At 42.1% G+C, this 20,838-nt stretch overlaps 1 protein-coding gene across 3 annotated transcripts in view; it reads left to right on the forward strand.

The window, feature by feature from the left end:
- Positions 1–20,838, forward strand: part of SEMA6A (semaphorin 6A) — a 153,042-nt gene that overhangs the window by 124,856 nt on the left and 7,348 nt on the right. For 2 of the 3 annotated variants that reach the window (XM_049873611.1, XM_049873612.1), the window contains one exon: positions 1,227–1,391. The exons of the other annotated variant lie outside the window; for it this stretch is intronic. In XM_049873611.1, coding sequence (XP_049729568.1) covers positions 1,227–1,391 — 165 coding nt within the window. The remainder of the gene's footprint in view (positions 1–1,226; positions 1,392–20,838) is intronic. 3 annotated transcript variants of the gene reach the window in all.

Raw genomic sequence — 20,838 nt, forward strand, 5'->3', positions numbered from 1 at the left:
AATCCAACTTCCAATAATAATTTTAAAAGAGAAGAATGCAGTACATTTATCATCATCATCTCTCTTTCTGGTGGCTCCTTTTTATTTATCATGTACATGGTGGTTAAATAAACACCACGAGGCCGGAGCCAATTTGGTGTTATTATGACTCTGTCCTTCTTTCTACCAAAAGCACCAATTACGCATTCACAATAGTTGCCCTGATGTCTTTTTTAAAAATTGTCCAAAAGGTTGCTATAGGTTAAGTTGGTTTAATAAACCAAAAAATTCTACTTGAATGTCAACAAGCAGTTATATTTCTTTTCTATCAGAGAGAGCATCCTGAAATCATTGTGCAGCTTAGACCAAAGCACCTGATACCATCTGCATTTAAGGTTGCAGAATGATGGCGGGAAAGTTTAGGAATACAGCCACAGGAAATGGCCAGAATTTCTGCCATGACTCCCAACCTGAATGTCCTTCTTCTGGAGTTACCCAGTGGAAGGCTGCTCTGGATCTCAAAAATCTGCCCCTTTCTAATCTGAATGATTCTGGCCAATGATAGTGAGGTCTCAGAAAACCTCTCCTAAGTATGGTTTCAGTCATGAAAGAATGAAACTACCTTTACTGGGATAAGACACAAAAGGCACAGCCACACCAACTTGGAGTAGTGAGGCCTCCATCCCAATGAAAAGGAAATATCTGTGGCATTGAGTTGAAGCTGAAGACTAGAAACACATTCAGGAATCCATGGGAAGCTTTGGGACAGCTGAGCTGTTTGTGATGGGGAAGAGGCTCATCTGCTGCTGTAAACCTTCCTCCATCAGCCACATGCACTGTCCCCCATGTGGGCCTGTTTGTTCTTTAGTGCTGCAGGGTACTAGCAGAGAAAAGCACCAGGATTTTCATGCACCTTCTACGCGTCACACACTGCTAGGTGCTTTCATGCATTATTTTATCCTCCCAACTACCCTGGGAGGTAAGTGTCACTATCTCCATTTTGTACAGGAGGAAAACCAAGCCCAGAGACGTTAAGTTAGTTGTTCCCCGAGGCTCCCCCACCGAGTGGCAGATAGGATCTGGCCTAATGTCCTTCCACTAAACCCACCCTGCTAAGCCTTGTCATTTCTAGGGTGATCTCCTTTCAGATTTTTGGCCAGCTTGGGTGCCACCCTCCTGGTCTCTGAGCAGAAGAACTGTGGGTCTCTCTAGCAATGTTTCCCTAACTGTATTTGTGATGAAAACAGGGCACTCCAGTTCCCTCTTGCCCAGCACCACCACGTCAGACTCCACGGCTCAAGAGGGGTATGAGTCTAGGGGAGGAATGCTGGACTGGAAGGATCTGCTCGATTCACCTGACAGCACAGACCCATTGGGGGCAGTGTCTTCCCATAATCACCAAGACAAGAAGGGTAAGGCCTTGGAAATGCCTCTTCCTCTGGGGGAGAGGGAGGGAAAAGCGGGGAGGACTATGTAACTGCTTCCAGCCGAATCGGGAGCACTGAAAGAACCGCCAATGCACTGTGATAGAAAGCTTATCAAAACAGACTCTGTACTGGGCTTGATCCTAAATGATTCCCTGGCCAAGGAGAAACCACACAAAACAAATAACACATCTTCTAAGCTTCCCCCATCCGAAAGAGAAGTGTCTTGGCACAAAGCAAATGCTGGCTTCTAGGATCTCTTTCCACTCCTGTTAGTCTCATTCTGTGATTTGGGGGCCCTGTTTTCCCACCGTGATGGAATGGAGCACAGTGGGAGCTTTGGCAAGGCAATGTAATCTAAGTAAAGGCCGTTTAATTGGTGAATTGAGAAATAGCAGGGCAAAGTCTTTTCTGGCTGGTAGCATCTCTCTGTCTTGCGTGGTGCTGAATTTGAATAGCGCCAAGGTCCTCAGACATATTGTAAATGCCATTAGAGGACAGCAGCTAAAACAAAAATATGTTATTTAATCAAGCAGAATTGCTATGCATTTAAAACGGAAAGGAAGCCACACTAAATGAAAGGGACTCCACTGTGAACTGTCCTAAATTCTCCCTTGCTTTCTTTGCTCAACTAGAGACAGGAAATGTCATCTCTTTTCTCGCCATTTGCTGCTTCTGGTAACACATCCTACTTTAGTTGCAGCTGCAACCAAAGAGGCCTTTACTTGTCCAAAAAACAGTCTTGTAAATCAGAGACTGAAAAGACCAGTTATGTTGCTGAGCTGTTTCCCCCCATTCAGAATTGTTTACTTCTATATGTTTTCAAGAGTTTTGTCCAAGCAAGGGTTTGAGTCTCAAGGGCAGAGCAACCACCGTGACCCTTAGTAGACCATCTCTATCACCCCCAGCCCCAAGTTTTCTGCATACGTATTGCCATCTTTACTTTTATACAATGTTCTATAGCTCATGCTAAATTTCCATCTTCTTTTTTGTTCCTCATACCAAGAAGAGCTCTACTTGCCAAGCCAAAATGTAAAGATTTATCCCCCTTTGTCTTGTTCTTGGGGAGTCCCCAGGTGGCACAAACAGTTAAGCACTTGTTTGTTAACCAAAAGGTTGGGGGTTCGAACCCACCCAGAGGCACCTCCAAAAAATGCCTTTCAAGGTCACAGCCTTGAAAACTCTGTGGAGTGGAGTTGTCATCAGCTCGATCAACAACTGATTTGGTTTTTAGTTTTGTTTTGTTTTGTCTTGTTCTTGAGTATATCCCCTAAAATGATTGTATTATCCTTCTGTAGACTTCCTTTTATTAGTATGCTCTGTTCCAAATCTTAAAAAAAAAGGGGGGGGAGGGAGTTGACTCCACAGTCTCTTTAAGTGAGAGAGGTCCCTCTAACTTAAACCATCCTGAGAAAGCACCAGACTGACTTGTGATGGGCCAGAGGAACTATCTCCACAGTCCACAAGCCCTACTATGTGCCATTATTTGTTATGTGTGGTTCCAGACCCCAGATGTCTTAGCCTCGGCTGGTTTCTCAAGAAGAGATAGCTTACTAAAATTACAGGGTGTTTGCATACTGCGACTTTCTGGGAAAAACAAACAAACATACAAACAAAAGGCAACCTTTTCAGTATTCAATACGTCAACCAAATAGCTAGCTGTTGGTTGCAATAATTTTCTTTTCACTTCACTGTAAGGGGTGGCATGAATTTTCTCCAATTGTTAACTTCCCCAAGGAATGAAGGTTATCAAAGAGTCCAATTAACGCTTTGACAGATCGTTTTAAAATTCAGCATTGTTCATTCTCCTGGGCCTTATTATGAATATTGACAAAGCTGGAAGCAGTCTACATATTGTCAGACAATGGTGGCAGAGGTGATTGCATGGGTGTTTAACATGATCACTGTTCTTGTGCTCTTAACTCCTTGCCTTGCCCCGTCCAATTTGAGTTTGATTTTCAACAATTGATTATACGCTTCGATGGGGCAATGTCAATGAGTTGTTATGCAGAAATTTTTTTAAAAAAAGATGTAGCTTAATGTTCCTTTTACCATGACTTTTATGATTTTGATCTCCATTTTGCTATGAATCGTTTTTCTTTTTAACGTTCATGATTTATTTTAAACTTTTGTTTTGCCAAGCACTGTGTGGTATGGCTTGGTGATTACGTTATTCCCTTGGAAAAGTCTTTGTTTCTTTTCTGACTCATTATTATGTCCCTGAACTTGAACCAATCTGTGACCCCCTTGCTTCTTTTCATTCCCTGACTTTGGTGCCTTGATGATGTCACATCCGTGTGTACAGCATCTCCTGGGATGCGAGTTTCATGGGTTTTCTGAGGGCCTCCGACAGGTGCTCTTTTCACTGGGTCAATTGTCTCATGGGAATGTGACATTTGTGTGCCCCAGCTTTTGGAGCTAAATATACTCTGGAATTGTTTCTAAAATACCTCACATTTCTCCACTAAGCAGAAAATGTGTCCGCCGACCAGCTGAGGAGAAGTCAAGTGCCTGGTGCCCTTTTTATTTTGGCCACTGAAAAAAGACCAGTGAACAAATGAGCCCACAGCTCTGCGGATGGCTGAGTGCCACTGTGCTGGTTCCATTCTTCGACCCACCACACACACCCCCAAACAATTCCACATTTCCAGAGTATGTTTGCTTGTCTTTTTCTTTCTTTTCCTTGCTGTGTCTTTCGTGTTGGTTTAATCCCGTGCGTCCCTCACATTCTGTCAAAGCACTGTCCCTCACCCAGCAGTCTAACCCCCTTCTGCTACCATTGTTCTTAGCCTCCCCCTTTCAAAATAATAGACCCAAGCCCTCTACCCCTGTGTGGAATGTTCCAAGGCTCTTCCCTGTACACCGTGAGTAATGTTAAGATGCTGTGTGTATATATACATTTATACTAACAAAGCACCAGAAGAGACCTGCCAAGCACACAGAAGCGTTATCACAGAAAATGAAGCAATTTTCTCTCTCAGTAACTGGCCTTGCCCTTCATTACCCTACTGGCCTTGTCTAATGTCTCTTGTCCTTGCTGCTTTTCTTTAAAATTGCCTGATATCTTCCAAGCCCTAGATTCATTAGTAAAAACACAGCCAACTGCTCTGTTTTATCTCTTGGTCCCTAGATGTCTGGAGCCTCTCGAGCCAGCCTTTTAATCAGCAAGTCGATAAATTAGATGCAGTCCTGGCTACTTCTTTGTTAGTTTTTGCCACATTTAAAAATATATATTATTTATTCTTCCTGTAACTATTGAGGTGGTAATGGGTAGTTACAAAGGGGCTTTAATTACAGATGAATAAGAACGGAAGTCCAGTTTATTTTTACATTTGCCTTATTCCCCCTCCCCCACCCCCACCCCAATTCACTGCACAGTAAGAGAAATAAGTGCTTTCTTTTTTAGGTTAAGCAGTACTGAGAACAAATAGCCACTTCTGTACCTCTTGTTTCATACCAAAAGTAACAGTGCTATAAGACCTGATTTCCAAGAAAACTGCAAGATATGTGAGAGAATTAGCCATGTTCAGATCCACAAAGAGTTGTTGTTAGGTGCCGTTGAGCTGGTTCTGACTCATAGAGACCCTGTGTACCACGGAATGATACACCGCCTGGTCCTGCACCATCCTTACAATCATTGTTATTCTTGAGCCCATTGTTGCAGCCACTGTGCACAATTCAAAGGCATTCAAACACCTCCTCAAAGAGAGTTGCATAGCATAAATATAAAATAGAAACACTGGCTGCTGCCATTGTTGTTGTTAATAGCTGTTGCCTTCAAGTTGGTTATGACTCAAAACAATCCCATGCACAACAGAATGAAACACTGCCCAGTCCTTCACCATCCTCCCAATCGTTGCTATGTTTGAGGCTATTGCTGCAGCCACCATGTCAATCCATCTCCTTGAGGTTCTTCCTCTTTTTTACTGACTCTCTCCTTTACGAAGCATGATGTCCTTCTCCAGAGACTGGTCGCTCCTGATAACATGTCCAAAGTATGTGAGGTGAAGTCTCACCATTCTAAGGAGCATTCTGGCTATACTTCTTCCAACACAGATTTGTGCGTTCTTCAGGCAGTCCATAGTATATTCAATATTCTTCACCAACACCACAATTCAGCGGCATCAATTGTTCTTCCATCTCCCTTAATCACTGTCCAGCTTTTACATGTAAATGAGGTGATTGAAAACACCATGGCTTGGGTCAGGCACGCCTCAGTCCCAAAGTGACATCTCTGCTTTTTAACACTTTAAAGAAGTCTTTTGCAGCAGATTTGCCCAATGCAGTATGTCATTTGATTTCTTGACTGCTGCTTCCATTGTAGATCCAAGTAAAATGAAATCCTCGACAACTTGAATCTCCTCTCCATATATCATGAACAGAAGAAGATCTCTTAATTCAGACATTTTTGTACAGAGTTCTTATGAGCTCTCTGAAAAGAGGTGAAACAGTCAATACAGAGAAAGATGTCTTTCAAAAAAATGTTCCCGTTCGATTGGAAATGCCAGAATTGTAGTATGCTTATATATTTTAGGGAATCATTAAAGTAAGATACTACATTATTATACTTAGTCAAGAAAATGCTGATTACAGAGAAGAAAAAGATGTAGAAGTAGAATTTAAGTTAGAGGTCAAATGAATAATTTAATCTAAGAAGATACATATATGTTGAGTATATTTTAATCCATACAGAAGCTATTTGTATAAGCAATTTTTATTTTGGTAAATGATATTCCAGTAAGATTTGAAAAGTATAAAGAATGATGAATATACTGTCCGCATTTCACAACAATCTTGAGAGGAATTTTATGAATCACAGAGTTTATCAACCAACAATCCTCTTTATACTCAATCATTTATTCTGAAAATACATCATTGCCTACAGCAGTATTGCCACCAAATGGGATGTGTAGCACCTTACATGGGATGATTTAAGTGGCTCAGGACATCGTGACCTTTAATAGTATTTAATCATATGGTAGAAAGTTATGCTGTTTTCATTTGTCTTTTACTCTTCTTGGTTATGTCAAGGAAAAAATCTCAGTTTGGTGATTTGTCATTAACAACTCCCTTTTAACAAAGAGAGGGCAGGGTTCACACGGGGGACATTGCCTTGCCCCAGTATCTAGGTGGAATTTAACATTGTTTTGTTTTCTGATAATTTTGTTTTTATGGTTATCTTCTACCTATGAAAAATGAAAATTTTTCCATTTATGATAATGATGTAAAGTTTCCATTTGAAATGTATTTCAAGATAATTTACATAAACTATTAAGTAAATGTTAGTGAAGGTATTACCCTGTTGCCATTAACCATTAAGTTGATTCCAACTCATGGCAGCTCCCTGTGTTACAAAGTATAACTGTTCCATAGGGTTTTCTTGGGTGTAATCTTTACAGAAGCAAATTGCCAGGCCTTTTTTCCTTGGAGCCACTGGGTGAGTTGAAAATGCCAACCTTTAGGTTAGCGCCTGATCACAAACTGCTTGTACCACCCATTGAAAGAGTAAAATTGGCAGTTGAATGGCTAAAATTGGGGTAATTCTGGCCTAGGGCAATTAAAGACGTCAGTGAGGATTAAACCACTACCAAGACCTTTGTTTAGGGCATTTGAAAGAACGAGTTTTAATAACTGCCATAGTCTCTGTTAGCCGGGCACTGCAGAATCAAGCGGATAATAAATGCATCACTGTGAGTGTTGTAGTTATGTGATCTATTGTTCTTCTGATTCCTCTTCCAACTATTGAACTTTGTGATTGGGGATGGGAAATTTGGTCAAGTAGGAATTTAGAGTGAAATGGATTTAGACTAAAAAAGAAATGAATCACTCTAGGATTGTTAAGCGTCTGGCAAGTGTATTCTCCACACCAGCAGCGAGCACCCAAGTGTAGACTGCAGCTAGTTATTATCCACGTGGTGGCTTAGGGCAAGTTTACCTTCAGCTCTTATGCTTCCTGTCTGCTTTTCCAATATCTGTTAGGCTGTTGTGCTACAGAGTGTTCCCTGGCCCGGCAGTGCCCTATACTTGATGTTCTTTGTCTTTCCTCCCATTCAGACTTAAGCTATTCTGAATCTCAAACGCTCAGAGCCCTGATTTTTCTATTAAGAAATAGGCTGAGAAACACAAGTTTAGCCAAGTATAGTAGATGATAGAGCCTGGCTCTGGTTACTTTTGCATTTTTAACACTCTCGAACGCCTGAAAACTAACGGATTTGGAATTTTAAAGCATCCTGGTGCTCCCAGTGGGGAAAATGCTTCCTTGGCTCCTCTCAACTCATATGTTGGTGATTTTATATTCAGAGAAAATTATTCCTGATGACACTAATAAAGGAAGAAAAGTGGGCTTCTCCTCTTTTCCTGACTTCTAAACCTGGGCCGAATTTTCACTGTCATTTCTTTACCAACATTACCATAACAAAAATGTTTTCTGAGGCGTCTCAAGCAAAATTGATTACTGGCTCCACAGCACATTATTGGATGGCAGTAAAGAGTTAGAGGCTATGCTAGAGATAGACGGAGTTTCTGTCCAAGAACTCTCAAACCACCAGAGAGCTGAAACAAGTAGACATGAAAAAACACGAAAAAGCCTTTACAGCCATCATTGTCTTCATGAACATGGTGAAGCCATGTGCTGTGAACTTTAAAAAAGACATTTGACAACTGAAGGCAACATGGCTACACACAGTAAGGGCGTTACAAAATACCATACTGCAACAGTTTTTCAGCCCCTCTTCCTTAGTCCTTTTCTTCAGTGTCAGAATTATAGTAGTAATATGTCACTCGACAGGGTCGATGAGGAAAGGGAGGGGATGTTTCGGATAGATTTCATATTTTACAACTTTGTGGAAATGCTGGCAAACCTGGGCCTTTTCTCAACAGCGTGAGCTTTATTTAAAATAAATAAATACAGATATATGTCCATACAAATCCGCGTGGATTTTCTTAGTAAAACCAGTAGTATCATAACCATTTTTAGGTGTGATGGTAGAGCCACACAGTCTCCAAAGGAGGAGAATTCAGAGAAAGGGGTTCTGTCCTATGGGTTGTGCTATTGGTGGAAGGGAAAGGCTGCTAATGTCCAGTTAACAATGGAAAAGTAACTCAACCAGGTAGTAACATGCATGGTCAGTGGCAAGGAACACCAAAACCGGTTGCCATCAAGTTGACTCTGACTCATATCAACCCTATATGTATCAGAGTAGAATTGTGCTCCATAGGGTTTTCATTGGCTAATTTTTCAGAAGTAGATCACCAGGCCTTTCTTCTGAGGTGCCTCTGGGGGGACTCAAGCCACAAACCTTTCAGTGAACTAACTTATTAACTGTTTACACCACCCCGGGGACTCCAAGGAATGCCACGATGTGTTCCTGTTGTTGATGCAAGAACTTTCCTGAGCCAGAGTTAATTTATTTCTGTTTTTGAGCTCTAGAGGAAAGGTATCCTTCAAAATCCATTAAAAATTTGCTGTATAAGCTGCTGTGGTTTCTTCATTCATTCAGCAGACATTCAGCAAACATCTGCTGTACACAATGCTTTGACTGAATATTATGTAGATACTGACTCGGGGAGCTTGCAGTTTGGTGGACATAAACACAGATAACCTCCTAGAAGCCAGTGGGTCAGGGTGAAGTCTGGGAGTGAGTGAAGTAAAGAGGTGTGGGTAGAGCATTGAGGGGGTATAAAACCAGACACAACTAATTCCAAACAGGTCTAGGGAAAGATCTCATAGAGCCTTGAAGGAGGAGTTGTATTTCAGGAGCAGAAGGGGAAAGGACATTCCAAGCTGAATAAATAGCATGACCAAGACACAAAGCTATAAAAGTAAAGTGTAATGATAAAGAGGCAAGTACTGTGTTATGACTAAAGTGATAAAGCATATGGAGGGCTGGAATGGGAACTGAGATTGAAAGCATTGTCTGGAGCTTTCAATCCCATGCTATGGAGTTTAGGCTGTAGGCTATAGGCGGTGAAGTGGTGGGAAGAAAAGATGCAGAAAGGGTGGGAAGGAGGGAAGACGAAATAGATAGATATAGGTAGGTAGGTGGGTGGATGGAAGGATGGATGGATGTTAGCTGCCATGGAGTTGGCCCCTGACTCAGGGCAACCCCGTGTATAACAGGATCAGACCATTGCAATCCAAAGGGTTTTTTCATTGGCTGGTTTTTCTGAAGTAGTTCTCCAGGCATTTCTGCCTAGTCTGTCATAGTCTAGAAGCTTTGCTGCAACCTGTTCAGCATCACAGCAGCACACAAGCCTCCAATGACAGATGAGTAGTGGCTGTACTTGAGATACCCTGGATCTCCCACATGAATATTGAGAATTTTACCACTGAACCACCACCACCGTCTTAGAGATGGCAGAGAGTAAACTGATGTTCAATCAGATTGTTATTATATACACAGTCATGCCCCACATAATGTCCATTCTGGCAGCGGCCAACAGCATATACATCCGTGGTCCCATAAGGAGGTTTTTTTGTTTTTAGTCTGAAGGCAAAGCAGCTCTCCTTTTGTTTATTATTTCTCCCTAACGTTTAAAAACCCCACTCCCAAGAACGAACCATCCGTGAGGCTCCAGGCATGCATGGCAGTCTCCGCAGTGCCTCCTCCTTCTCTTCCTTTCTCTGCTCCTAGCTTCATCCACCTGCCCAGCAGCCAGGCGGCCCGTTCCCTCCTGGCTGCAGGCACTAGGAGGGCGCCGGCTGGCCTGGGGTGCTCACCGGCTCCCTTCTTCTGGTGGCTCTGGCGGCAGATCAGAAGCGGCAGCACCAACAGGGCAGCAGCAGCCAGGGTACAATTGCCAGCCGCACTCCATGCACTTGTTCCCATCCGGTCCCCGTGGCCACCTCTCTGCCCTCTTCCCTCATGCCTCCTGCCCTGTGCCCGAACATGCCCAAAGTCCCTGTCTGGCTCCCTGCACAGCCCAGCCGCGCCTGCAGCTGCATACCTGGCAAGGCCAGCCTCGTGTATCCAGTGGGTACGGTGGGTTTTGTCTGGGGTGCTGTGGTGGGGCTGCTCCTGGCCCTCGGGCTCACGGAACAGCAGGCAGGACTGGGTACTGCCTGTGTGTATAATATGGTGTTAGCACAGCACCCAAATCACAGAACGTATTGTGGACGTTAAATGATGCATGACTGTACTAGATAAATTTGGAGAATGGAATTTTGCATCAATTGTGGATGTAAATTGTCTGTTACTACACATCACAGACATTCTCCTAGTAGATGCTCCTTGCCAAGCTAAGAGCTGTATCCTAGGTAAAATCCAAGCTTGAGCTTCTCTATCACTTTAGTTAAACCACTGGGTTGTATGGCATATGCCAGGCTTTTCATCCAGAGCAGATTTTGAAATCAAAGGAGTCTGGGAGAGAAATGATAATATAATCCAGGGTGCTACCATTTATTTTTACCCTATTGATATTTCTTTGTCACCTACGAGGAAAGAAATCTATTTGTAGATTCTGGCTTTTCTTTGAAGAATGGAGGAAAATGATACTGTAAGCAGGTCAAGTCCTATGGCTCTTAAATAGACGATGTGGAAGTTTCCATGTGGGGGTGTGTGTTGGGGCGGGAGAGCAAGGCTTGAGAAGCCCATTGGAAGGCTGTAATTGTTCTTTCACAGTGCAGGCGTAGATGTAGATTTGATCTAATTAATTTTGTATCCTCTTGACAACTTGCTGAATTTATCTAAGGTCTTGATGAGATTATTGTGGAAAGGGTAGAAGAAAAAAAAAAAAAGTTAAATGTCAGCCACATAGAAAGCTGTTTCATCTCTCTGCCTGCCTGAATCTGCACACCAATATTTGAATTATTTTTTACTAGAGACACCAGCTAAGCCTTTTTTTCACCTAATGTCATCCATTTTCTCAAAAAAAATAGAGGCTTTAAATTATGACTAGTATGGAGACTTGGAATTTTTTTAAAAAAAAAATCAGCAACTTAAGACTTAAAGTATTAAAAAAGAAAAAAAAAAATCAATTCACTTTCTGGAGGTACTTCTTACCTTCATCTGTAGCCAGTTTTTTAAGCCACATCGTCCTTGACATAAATTCATTTTACCCCCCACCCTTTTCCCTCAATCTCTCTCTCTCTTTTTCATTCTCTCTCATCTTCTGCACAAACACACACACAACGACAAAGTTTTCTGACAGCTTAATGGAGCTTTCAAGGACTACAGGGACTACGTTAGGCGTGATCTTATTAACTGAACATCTGGGGGAGTTTCAAATGTGCTCTTTAATTGGCTCAACTGCTCTGTGTTGTTCATCTAACTTGGTTTTGTCCTAACAGTAAAATTGTGAAGGGCCCATTTGTATTTGGATCATATGTAATAATGGGGAAAGATAGTAGCTTTGTCTGAACTCTTTCTTTCTGATACTCTAGCTTCATGGAGTTTCATACTGTTATATCAGTTTTACTGTGCAAACCTCACTCACAGACAAAATAGTCAACAAAGGGTAAAATTGTGAAAACCAAGGAATTTCTGGAGGATAGCTTCTTCTCTCTTCTTTTGATATTATACATGAGAATGGCCTCGCTAGCTGCAGGAATTTCCCCGAATACCTAATGCGCGCCATGGTCATACAGAGGAAGGGAACAGAAAAGCTGCACCTACTGGCTGGTCCCAGGGAGATACAGGCTGTGTGAGTAATCCGTAAACTCCTGCAAAGTGTATTGGCCTCTCTGAACACCTGAAGAGATCCACATGAGTCTCATCATACAGCACCCTAAATTGTAGGAAGGCCCTGAAGTAAACTAGTGAAATGTCACTGCATTATACTCAAATACATTGGGTGCACAATAGACGGGATCTCAATCCGTGTCAGAAAGCCACTTGCGGGCCTTGTGAAGGTTTGTCATCCTTCATTAATATTTCTTAAGCTCTTGCACATCCCCAGCCTGGGAAATATCTATGTAAAGAGATTCATCTTTAACAGGGTAATAGGAATTTTTCCTACTCCAATTATTTTTAAATTTCATATTTGTTAAAAGAATGCATTCCTTTTCAACCATGTATCTGAAATTACATTCCTTCACTGAAGTCAGAAGCAGTCATGAACTGCAGAGAAATAATGGAAGTTCAAAATAGTCAACCACTGACAATGCTTTATTAGGAGGGAAAATGGTGTCAAATTTATAGGATGGCAAGCTGCATTGTGCCTAACCTTTTGGACATATTAAAGCATGTCATTTCCAGTCCTACAGCCTCTCGTTATTCATAAATAATAGATAACATTAGACACAATCATCTGACATTTCTTAAGGTATAAATATACCCTAAGTGCTGATGGGTCTTGCACTCCTTAATTTAAAAGCACACAGCAGAAATTTAATGTAACTTAAAATGTCTTATGCAGTTCTATGGATTTGCAGATTCAGTTCAACTCAGCAGATCTGGAAGTGCCAGGCACTGTTATGCTGGGCATTTTTATTATTACAAAGCAGGACCTTAATTTAGGGAATGAAATATGAGCTCAGCTCCCTCTAATCCGGGAATAACAAGGAAAAAAAAGTCTCCCTGGGTTTCTTACCCTCTTGCTTGGTCATGCAGAGGTAGTGGAGTGAGATGCAGGCAACCGATGAAGCCTTCTCAGATGTTGCTTGATGGCTGTGACTTAAGTGGAGAGGAGTTTGTTTTGAGGGGACATTAGATGCAGGCCCTTGAAGGAGGTCACTCTAAATTCAGTGGCAGGCCACCATCAAGCATGCGGCTTCCTTCTGTCCTCGTCCTAACTAGTCCTAACTGGGCTGATCCCTTCTAGGGCAGCTCTGGCACTGTAGTGCCAAACATTAATTGATGGCCAATGTGACAGAAATGGAGAGCCATGAGGAGCAGCAGAATTTCCCCTCCACATGTTTATCGCAGTGCAAATGGAGACCGAAAGCATTTTTCCTGCAGCTTTGGGCTTTAGCAAATCAGCCTGATTCTATTACAGGAGTTGTTAGTTTCCACTGAGTTGGCTCCAACTCACGGTGACCTGATGTATAACAGAACAAAACGTTGCCCAATCCTGCGCCATCTTCGTGATCTTTGGGATGTTTGAGCTCATTGTTGGTGACTATTGTGTCAATCCATCTCATTGAGGGTTTCTCTCATTTTTGCTGACCCTCAGTTTTACCAAACACAATATCTTTTTCTAGCGATTGGCTTTTCCTGATGATGTGTCCAAAGTAAGCAAGACAAAGTTTCACCATCCTTGCTGCTAAGGAGCATTCTGTTTGTACTTCTTCCAAGAGGGATTTGTTTGTTCTTATGGCAGTCCATGATATATAGTCAGTAGTCTTTACCCACACCACAGTTCAAGTGCATCAATTCTTCTGACCTTTTTTCCCTTGTCCAGTTTTCATATGCATATGAGACAGCTGAAAAGACTATGGTCAGGCACACCTTAGTCATCAAAGTGGCATCTTTGTTTTTTAGAACATTAAAGGATTTACAGGAGTAGTGACACAATATTTTAGGCCATATGTCACACTTTTGTCAGGTACCAAAGGGAAGTTTTAGGAATTTGTTTCCTTATTTGAGTTTTCAATAAGATAACATATCAATTTTGTGTTCTTTGTTACAGAGTGGATGAATGCAGTGAAGAAATTATCATAAATGAGACCCATGAAAAATTCATTTTTTGGACTAGGAAGGCCACATTTATTTGTTATTAATTTTACAAGTCATTTCTAAAGTTTGGTTATATACTGCCTCAGTAGTGTCTGAGGTTGTACTTGAAAGCTAAACACGTAGATGTGGTTTCTTGAACATAATTCATGTCATTAAGAGTAGTACTTCTCAAGCTCTGGTGAACATAAGAATCATCGGAAGACCTTGTTGAAACATAAATTTTTGTACCCCCCACCCCCACCCCAGAGATTCTGATTCTGAAGGTCTGGACAGGACCTGAGAATTTGTATATCTAACAAGTTCTGGGTGATGCTGATACTGCTCTTATTTAAGATTGCTCACCAAAATTTTCTTGTATTTTTAAATCCTTATTTTTCTACTCTTGGATAACATACTTAACCCTACCAAAGTGTTACATTAAAGTAGTCTGTGTTGAACACTGTAAAATAGTCTGTGTTGAATACTCACACTATTAATTCAGGATTGAATATGCTTCCTGCACGATACCAAATGCAGTACATGTATTAGTTTGTTTAATCCTTCCACCAGCACTTGTAGCTGACATTACTGGCTTACAGAGACTGAGTCACTTGTCCAAGGTCATACAGCTAGTTAGTTGTAGAGCCATGACTCAAACTCAGGTCCTTATGACCTCAAAGTTTATGTACCAGTAACTCCAGCCTCATCTCTAACCCAGATCCCAAGGACTGAATTTCTGGCAAGTTTAAATTGTTGGTTTTAAGAGTATTCAAGCGGGCCTGTTTCCTCCTGTTTGTTTTATCTTTGCTTTTGTAGAGAAAAATCAAAGCACTGCAAATACTCCAAACAAAGAATCACCTGAATTTCACAATTTTAGAAGAGATCTACTTCCCTGTTTGTAGCTTTGATGCCTCATGAGAGGGCAAAGGAAAAAGATGGGACCAGGAAGTTCAGAAATAGAAATGCTTTGTCTGGTTTCAGAAATCACTTAGATGTTGGGTTTCCAGTCTTATTTAGAAAGAAAATATTGAAAGAAAATGAACTGTGCAAATTCTGCTGAAACCTTGCCGATCTGAAATTATCGTTACCTTTACAGGGACAGTGACAGTTCTCATACATGTAGCCACAGACCAACAATCCAGGGAATGGCTTTTAAAAAAATATCTTACCATGACTCTCAGTGTAGACATCAGCCCATGCTTAGGGTGGAGTTCTCCACTCAGCAGTGTCAAGCTTAAAAGAGCAGAGCAGAGGAGGAATGTGATCCGTGAACCAACCGCTCACATTGGCACAGAGTTGGGGGGCAGGGGGAAATTAAGCTGTGTCAGCTCTCTAAGAAATATGAAATCAAATTAGTTTCATGCTTCTTCTCCCTTCTTTTCTTTCTGCTTTGATGGTATCCCAGCAAAAAAAATGGATCAATCTCAAGGGTGGTAGAACTGGAAGTGGGTTTGTCCACAGTTAACCACAGTAAGCATTATTTCAATATGGGAGTTTTAAAATAGTTTCTGATCTGGGAATATTAAAGTGCCAGGAAGCTGCATGTACTTTGGCATGTTTGGTCATTGGCTGCATAAGTCTTGAAGACCATGGCCCCTCCCACTACTTAATCTTCAGCCTGCCAGAAAAAAAAAATTTTTTTAATAAAATGAAAGTTTAAGTTATAAACTCTAAGCCCATTTCCATGGCTGCTGGCATTTCAGTTTATTCCTAAACCATCTGGCTCCCATTAGGCCGTAAGACAAGAAGAAGGCTGCTTCCTGCCCAGATAACCACAGAGAGCTCTCATTTCGCTTTCAGTGTGGTCATCTCGATTGTCTGGGGTATGGCTTTGAGGATAAATTGTCTCCAGTTAGGGCTTCCCCACCCCCAGTGTGTTTTCTCCCCCTCTTACTAAGGATCACAGGAGGCCCTGTGTGGTTAGAGGTGGGATGCTCAGCTCATGATCCTACTGCTGGGCAGTTTGTTGTGATACAAGCAATATGATTTTCAAACAGGAAAAATTGGGTCATTAGATTCCATTCACCCAAGTTATTATGAGGATTTCAAGGAAATCGCAGCCTTGTCTTACTCTAGAGCAGAATCAAAGGCTATTTTTAGGGGACCTGACTCTGGGGCTTTTCTTGGTGTTGTGCCATCTTTCTTTGCTCTCAGACCCAACGCAAACCCGCTCTGGCTCAGCGTTGGAGGAAATGGCCATCCTCCTTTTGCCTTTTCATATTCCCCCAAAGGACACAGAGCGGCTTTGTTGTCTTTGTGGTCACTGGGTCCGCTTAGCACAGATGCCTATTAATCACTTCTCTATGGAGACAGACACATCCATCATATCACAGCAGCTCTGACACAGGCAGTCCAGTGAACGGTGCCGAGGGGTAAAGTGCACACTTAACCATTTCGAGGTATCAGCTGCCTGGCCTCACTCTTAGTGGGGTAATTGAGGTGATAATTGGTATTTACCTTGTTGTCGTTGTTGTGGGCCATTGAATGGATTCTGACTCATAGCAACCCTATAGGATAGAGCAGAACTACCCCATAGAGTTTCCTAATCTGTAATTTTTACAGGAGCAGATCGCCTGGCCTTTTCTCCCAAGGAGCTGCTGGTGAGTTCGAACCACCAGACTTTAGGTTAGCAGCTGAGGGCTTAGGCATTGCACCACCAGGGCTCCTTGGTATTTACCTTAATAGGTGCAATTTATTTTTATGGTTTTTTTTGTTTGTTTGTTTTGCTTTATTGTTTGGTATGATAAATAACAGATAACATCTCCCAGCTAGCTCTGTAAACTAGAAGGAGTTTGTGTAGTTGAAGACTGAGAGTTTTAATTTTAAAAACAGTAATAATAAATTCAAGTAGACTCCAAAACCATTTGCCGTCGGGTCAGTTCCGACACATGGCATCCCCATGTGCATCAGAGTAGAACTGCTCCACGGGATTTTCAATGCTGATTTTTTTTTTTTCAGAAGTAGATCACCAGGCCTTTCTTACAGTGTACCTCTGGGTGGACTTGAACCTCCAACCTTTTGGTTAACAGCTGAGCGTGTTAGCTGTTTGCACCACCTAGGGACCCCTCAGGTCGAGTAGCTGTGCCTTTGATGCAAAGATCTGGAACCTTTGAAACCAGGAGTTTTTCAGTAATGGCTTCCCCGTGGAGCAGAGCAAACTGAAAGGCAGCTTTCTCAGGCAGAAGAGACACTTGAAATTTTAGGTAAACTAATTAAGAACTTTCCTTCCAAAACTAACAAGCCTTCTAAACTTCTATTTTACTCATTCAAGGCTTTTCATGGCCTACTTCCAAATGGTATTTCCGGCTCTAGCTCTTATTTTTCCTGTACAAGTATGTATTCCTTCATTCACTTACTATTTAACATGTATTTGCTGAGCACTTACTATGCCTGGGGATTCATGGCCCATCACTTCCTCCTAGAGCAGTGTAGGTGAGAAAGGCGAGCATAAAACAAGTATCCCAAGAGTGATGTTTTAGCATAGAGGACATTCTGAACTTTGGGGACACTCGTAGAAGGAAGTGCTAACCTGGTCTGAGGGAGTCAGAAGACCTCTTTCTTTAAGCTGAGACCTGGAGGATGTAATTAGATGAACGAAAACGTGGGGCAGGTGTATTTCAGGCAGAGGGAACCTCCTGTGTGAAAAAATGGAAGCAAGTGAGCATGGCACGGTGACTAGGGAGCAAAGTGTAATGAGACTAGAAATGAGTTAGACCATCAGCCATTACTAAATGCAGACCACATGTTCCTCTCGCCATACCTTTCTTTGATCTTGTTGTCCTCTCCGCTCCAGCTGAAAGACATCCCATGCATCCTAAGGCTTAGCTCAGATGTCATCGCCTATGTAAAGCCTCTGCCCACTATTGCAGCAGAAGCAATGCATTTCCTGGCACTTCCACACTTCGGATGTGCTTGTGTGTGAGCCTACCTTCTCCCTGATGGACCACAGCCTTTGTGGCTCACTTACCCCCAGCACCCGGCATGGTGCTTTTAGGTAGAGTGTGCTTAGTAATAGAGTTTCCTTGGAAACTCTATGGGACAGTTCTACTCTGTCCTGTAGGGTCGCTATGAGTCAGAATCGACTCAACGGCACTGGGTTCTGGGTGGGTGCTTAGTAAATGTTGGCTGAAGGCAGCCACAAGGATGGCTGGACCAGATCTTGTTAAACCAGGAGAAAGATAGTAAATATACCAGGAGAACCACAGTCTAGCCCTGAGTTAGGAGGGCCCTCATTTCTGAAGCACATTGACCCAGAGCCTGGTGCTAGGCTTCCCACACAGAGTGTAGGCAATCATAGAGAACCCTCATGCAGGGCTACCAGAAACTACTTTTTTAAAAAAAGAATTTGGTATTTGATATTTCACAATTCATTGATGTGGTCATCATAGGAAAAGTCAAAATGGTGTTGGAATTCCTCTTATTTTACAGGTTAGAATTGTTCTAATTTTGAATTACATATTGCAGGGCCTGGAGGGGCGGAGGAAACCCTGGTGGTGTAGTGGTTAAGTGCTAGGGCTGCTAACCAAAGGGTCAGCAGTTCGAATCCGCCAGGCACTCCTCAGAAAGTCTATGGGACAGTTCTACTCTATCCTATACGGTCGCTATGAGCTGGAATCAACCTGATGGCACTGGGTTTGGTTTTTTTTGTTTTAGAGGGGTGGAATGGTTAGTAATCTTTTCATTGCGTTGCCCTCTAAAGAACTTCAAACCTTCCACAGAGACCTCCTTCCAGAGTCTGAAAACTCCCTTACCTCAGAAAAAGAGTAGAGTCTATTCTTTCTCACTTCTGCCAATTTAAGACATGATTTCAGAGAAATCTCTGAGCCATTGTGTGCCTTGCTTCCTGCAATAGGAAAGTGGAAAGAATAACCATTTAGCACCTCATGACTGATGAGAAATAGCTGGTGGTTAATGAATCAATGCGAAGGGATTTTTCAGGTACTGTTTTCATTACTAATGACCCATTTTCAATTGGTGAAAGCAGGGGGCCTTGGGGTTGGTAAGGCAAGGCATTTCAGCACCCCAGGGTGGAAAAACCAGCTCTGATTTTTCCCCTTGCAGTGGGGATGGGGAGCCATTCCACCACACAAAGCCCTTCTACCTCCCAAGGGTTTCCATGGGGCTTCTGAAGCAGCCGATGCTTGTCCCAGCTCCAGCTTGTGCCCTTTGTAGGAATATGTTTGTTTCCAACTATTAAACTCCACCTGAGCAGTCATTTGTTGCAAATAACCCGTTTTACCCTCATCATCTCTTTTGGAATCATCCAAGAACAAATTTCTTTTCATTTTTAAAATAGTTTCTTTTATTATTGCTCTGAACAAATTCTGAGCACCTTTATAGATTTCTTTTGATTTGCCTGATAGATGCTAATATTAAAATTCTGCTGCACAATTGAAAAAATAATTTATTTCTGTGACTTCAAAAGCAAGATGATAATCACTCCAAAGATGACCCACCAAGTTTAAAAGCCCACTTAAAAAGTTCTCTATAATGTATTGCAAATCCATTTATTCAACAATCATTTATTGAGTACCTGACTAAGGCCCCTGGGGATGGCTAGGGTCATAAATGCAAATAAAATATGATCCCTGCCTTCAAGGAGCCGATTCTAGAGTTATTGCTCCACTGGGAGTCTAACTATAATCACTGTGTTTTGCTCAGAATTTCCCTTTTTTGTTGATTTGCTTATTTAAACATTCGGGACCTATAGGCAGTCCTGAAAACTTCTAAAATCCAACTGTAGTGTCCCACGGCACATTCTCCTTACATTGCCTCAACGTATCATCTCTTTGGCCACATGGACAACGAAAGCTTTGGAGCTGGAAAGAAAAGTTCTGTCTCCCTCCCAGGAGACTAATAGCAAATAGAATCAAATGGCACAGCTGCAACTATCACTCTCAAGCCGTCTGTGAGCCACTAACACACCACTTCTACTTTGTGGCTTCTTTTGACCTTTAGATTTGCCCAGCAAGCTACATCATTTAAAGCTCTTTCCTATTCATTTCATTTGATTCTTGTCATAACCTAGTCCCAACTTAGTAAGGCAGTAAGATTAAGTATTTTAACCCCACTTTACAGGTGAAGAAGCCCTGGTGGCACAGTGGTTAAGAGCTATAGCTGCTAACCAAAAGGTCGGCAGTTCAAATCCAACAGCCGCTCTTTGGAAACCCTATGGGGCAATTCTACTCCATCCTATAGGGTCGCTGTGAGTTGGAATCGACTAGATAGCAACAAGTTTTGGAGATTTTACAGGTGAAAAAACTGAGGCCCAGAGGTCTTAAGTCACTTGCCGAAAGGTCACCCAGCCAGAAGATGGGAGTATAAGAGCCCAAGCCTTTGGAGATATTCTCCAGTGTTGCTTGCACCACCCCCTAGGGTCTCTCAGTCAAGTCTGATGTTTTCAATCCTTCACAGTAACCAATGTCACAAGGTTGATTTGATCATTTTTATGAATGTTAGTTTGTCCTCTTTTGTGATATAAGCAGAAAGCTTTAAATTTGGAAGGTGTTTTCAAAAATCTTGAACTGTGCTTTCATCTTGCTGTCTGATCTGTTTCTAACTTTGGACATGGGATTTCTGAATTTGTATAAGCAGATGAGAGGAGCCACCTGCTTCTGTGGATGTCTAAAAGCTGAAGAGAAGCAGAAACGATTTTAAGGGCACTATTTACATAACAAAATGAGACGAGAAAAAAATCTGTCTGAGACACCATTTCCCTCAAAGGTCATATCTTACTTGACATGTTCACAACTGAAACCCTGAACTCAGATGCCACCCACTAAAAAAAACAGCCTATCCCAGTGAAAGAGCAATTGATTTCCATGAGTCTGAGGAGCCCTGGT

The sequence above is a fragment of the Elephas maximus genome, chromosome 2 (assembly GCF_024166365.1).
Source record: "Elephas maximus indicus isolate mEleMax1 chromosome 2, mEleMax1 primary haplotype, whole genome shotgun sequence".
Classification (NCBI taxonomy): domain Eukaryota; kingdom Metazoa; phylum Chordata; class Mammalia; order Proboscidea; family Elephantidae; genus Elephas; species Elephas maximus.